Source organism: Morone saxatilis, unplaced genomic scaffold (assembly GCF_004916995.1).
Source record: "Morone saxatilis isolate NCDOM2014 unplaced genomic scaffold, NCSU_SB_2.0 Contig1, whole genome shotgun sequence".
Lineage (NCBI taxonomy): Eukaryota > Metazoa > Chordata > Actinopteri > Moronidae > Morone > Morone saxatilis.
The window spans coordinates 9,747,392-9,750,724 of NW_023339651.1; the positions used below are offsets into that span (position 1 = coordinate 9,747,392).

The 3,333-nt window shown below is 40.6% G+C and overlaps 1 protein-coding gene across 1 annotated transcript in view; it reads right to left on the reverse strand.

Annotated features, from left to right (window-relative positions):
* The window catches only part of LOC118327180 (integrin beta-3-like), a 17,364-nt gene that overhangs the window by 8,161 nt on the left and 5,870 nt on the right, over positions 1–3,333 (reverse strand). Inside the window, exons 9-10 of the mRNA XM_035660449.1 lie at positions 2,580–2,714; positions 791–1,235 (exon numbers count right to left, since the gene is read on the reverse strand). Of these exons, the coding sequence (XP_035516342.1) occupies positions 791–1,235; positions 2,580–2,714 (580 nt within the window). The remainder of the gene's footprint in view (positions 1–790; positions 1,236–2,579; positions 2,715–3,333) is intronic.

Consider the following 3,333-nt stretch of genomic DNA (forward strand, 5'->3'; position numbering starts at 1 on the left):
GTAAAAAACTGGAAATGGTGAAACAGCTATTTGTGGTGTTAGCCTGGCTGGCAACTTCATCCAGCCAAAAAATAGTCACATGTCAATTTTACACTTTGTACAGATTAAAAAGATATAGCACGTTGATTAGTGAACTTTAGAGGTGTTGCTAAGCAAGTTTTGATACCTTTGGACAGAACTAGGCCAACTGTTTACAGTCTTAACGTTAAGCTAAGCTAAGCTAACGAACAGCTGGCTCCAGCTTTATGTTTAAGAGTCAGAGTCTTATAAATCTGCTTATCAAACTCTTGGCAAGGAAGCAAATAAGAAAATGCCCAAAGTTATGTTTTCTAATTTCTTTTTTTGTCCTATGAACAGTCCACAACACAAAAATGTTCAATGCACAATGGTAAAAAAAGAGAAAAGCAGCAAATACTTTGAGAAGAAACTGTGAATGTTTGCCATTTTTGCTTCAATATTTAACTCTGGCTTTAAGGTCATATCTTTAAACAAACAGACAAAAGTTCATCGTATCAAACAACTGCATATCCTCCAGCTGCTCACACCTGTCCCAAGGTGTCCCCCAGAGTTGGGTGCTAGGTTGTCTCCTGTTCATCCTGTACATGCCCCCCTTTGGTAACCTCACGGTCTCCACTTCCTCTGCTATGCCGATAACGTCCAGCTCTGCATCTCCACTAAACCACCACTACGACCCACTCCACTCTGACAAATTTCACCACTGAACTCAAATTATGGATGCATGTATAATAAGTATAATAATTATATTAGTAAAAATAATTTTAGCTCTTACCTGAGCACAGTTCCCCCTTGTAGCGCAGGCAGTTGAAGTCATCACACTCACACAGCTTTCCCCAGACTTTTCCAAAGTCACTGCTGTGGCACACACACTGGCCACACACACAGTCTCCACGGCCACTGCAGATGACTGACTGAGGTCCTCCAGAGCCTGCGGGTCCGCTGCAGCGGTCCTGCTCTGTGGGGTTATAGTCACCCTCTGCACACTCGCAATGTGGCCCTAAGCGACCTGGGTGGCACAGGCAGATGCCACACTCGTAGGTGCCATTGCCGTGGTTACATTTGGGGCTATCGGGCTGGGCTTTGGTCTGGCATTTGCAGTCGCACTCAAAGGTGACAGTGTTGGGGAGGGAATCCTTGAAGCCGACCGGCTTAATGATGAAGGTTTTCTTCTTTTGTTTGGGGCAACCACGAGCTCTGGCCTCCACACTGAAAGAAACCTGGATGAGAGGAGGGAATTTACATTTAAAAATCAAATCATGTCAAGGCAAAGAGATTCTGCATCCAGATGCAATTAAATTTGCCAAAAAAAATCTGTTTTTCTGACATTCTTGATGTATCAGCAACAATATGTGACACTATCTAAACACTCACACACAGACACACTTTGTAAAAAACAACCATGCTACTCTATCACCCTGCTCTAGATTATGTAACATGTAACAGCACTTTAATGGTTCAGTTAATGTTCATTTAATAGCCACTCAAATTGTGAATATTGTCTAATTGCTATTGGTGGAAACAGCACAAAGACGTGACACAAGGAATGCCTCCATGTGTATTTAGTCAAAGTAATTGTTCATTCAGCATTGTATCCAAATCTGGTAAATGTCCAAAAGTGGGCAGTTACTACATCTGGAGAGACAGCCATATATGGCAAAAATAAGGGGAGCTGAGGCAGAGAGAAAGAAATGTGTGGAGGCCAAAACATGTCACCTGGAGTGAGGAGAGAACAGGGAAAAGAGCCAAAGAGGCTGTGATAAAGAAAAAATGCAAAATAAAGAAACAAAGAGAACTCTTTAGGCAGGCGATTTTGCTCTGAATGGAGTTGACAGAAGAAGTATGGAAAGAGAAGAAAACAAGACAAAATCAGAGACAGTGCTGATCCACTTTTTTCCATCATCTGCTCTTTGACACCACGAGGAAATGGGGAAAATCTGACTTTAGATAAGATAGCAGCAAGAAAGGAAATGGAAAGAGACCAAAATGAAGGTGAAAAATAGTGTATGGAACTATATAACATGTTATTTTTACCCCCTAGAGATAGGACATGTTGGCTGAGGGGAAAGAATGTTTTTTATAGGATTTTATAGTACCGTTTTCTTGCCCTACATCTGCTCAGCTTAATAATTATTCCTTATTTCTTATGAAAGCTAATTTACTTTTAGGGAATTTTATAAAATAAAGTTATACTCTAACTTATGGAGACGTGTCTTATTGAGAAGAATGCCTTTTGCCATGCATCTCTTAGTGTGCAACAGTGAAATAGGAGTGAGGATGATAGTATTAACACTATTAAATATGGATACAACTGCCTCAGCCATTTTACAACACTGGTTTGGAGTTCTTGGACAAACACAATATGGGCATACATTTTTTTTCCCAGCCTTTTTTATCAGCCCACTGAAAATCCTTAAAATGAAACAATCCATAAGGCGAAATACTCTTTGGTTCAACTGCCTACAAGTTTTCATTTCCACGTTTGTAGAACTGTGAGAGCCAAAAGTAGACTTGTTTTTAATGGGTCAAAAGCGAACAAAAATAAAGAGGGAATATGGTCTGACCGTGTCTCCTATCTTGAGCCCAGAACAGGATTTGAGGCCAGGGATGAGCTCTCCATTCAGACAGGTGGCGTTGAAGGACAGGGACAGTTCCTCTGGGACGCCTTGAAGCTCCAGCTCCACCTTGGAACGAATTTTCTGGCAACAGCAATGAAGGAAAACAATGGGGAATACTTACACATGGAAGCATGAGTATATAGACTTTCATCATGAGGCCAGAATTGCATGTCAGGTTTCAAATCCAGTCATTGCTGAGTCAAAACCTCATCGTCAGATCAGTAAAATCAAATCATATTTCAAAACTGGTCACATTGAAGACTGTTTTGAGTATAAGTCAATTCAAGTAGTCTTCTTCTCCTACTCTACGTGCATGACACTTAATTCTCTGCTCTAATTACATGTAAGCCTATACATTAATTTGGGTGTGCAGACATACATAAGTGCACATATTAATACATCGGTACACACATCGCAAAGCAGTAGCGAGAATTAAAGTTAAAATGAATTTTCAGCTAATTCACCTGTTCTCTGAATAATAAACCCAAATAAAACAACAATTAAACAATTAATTAAACAATGAAACACAGTCAGAAGTTATCCACATTTGGTCAGCTTCACACCTCGGCCACTGAGGAATTTCTACGAAGACTTTGGCTCGACTGTGTGTATGACTCAGACACTATGGGCGTGTGTCAGCAAACACATGTCATCATCTGAAACACTGTCTAGTCTGAGATGTGTGTCTGTCTGTGTGTGT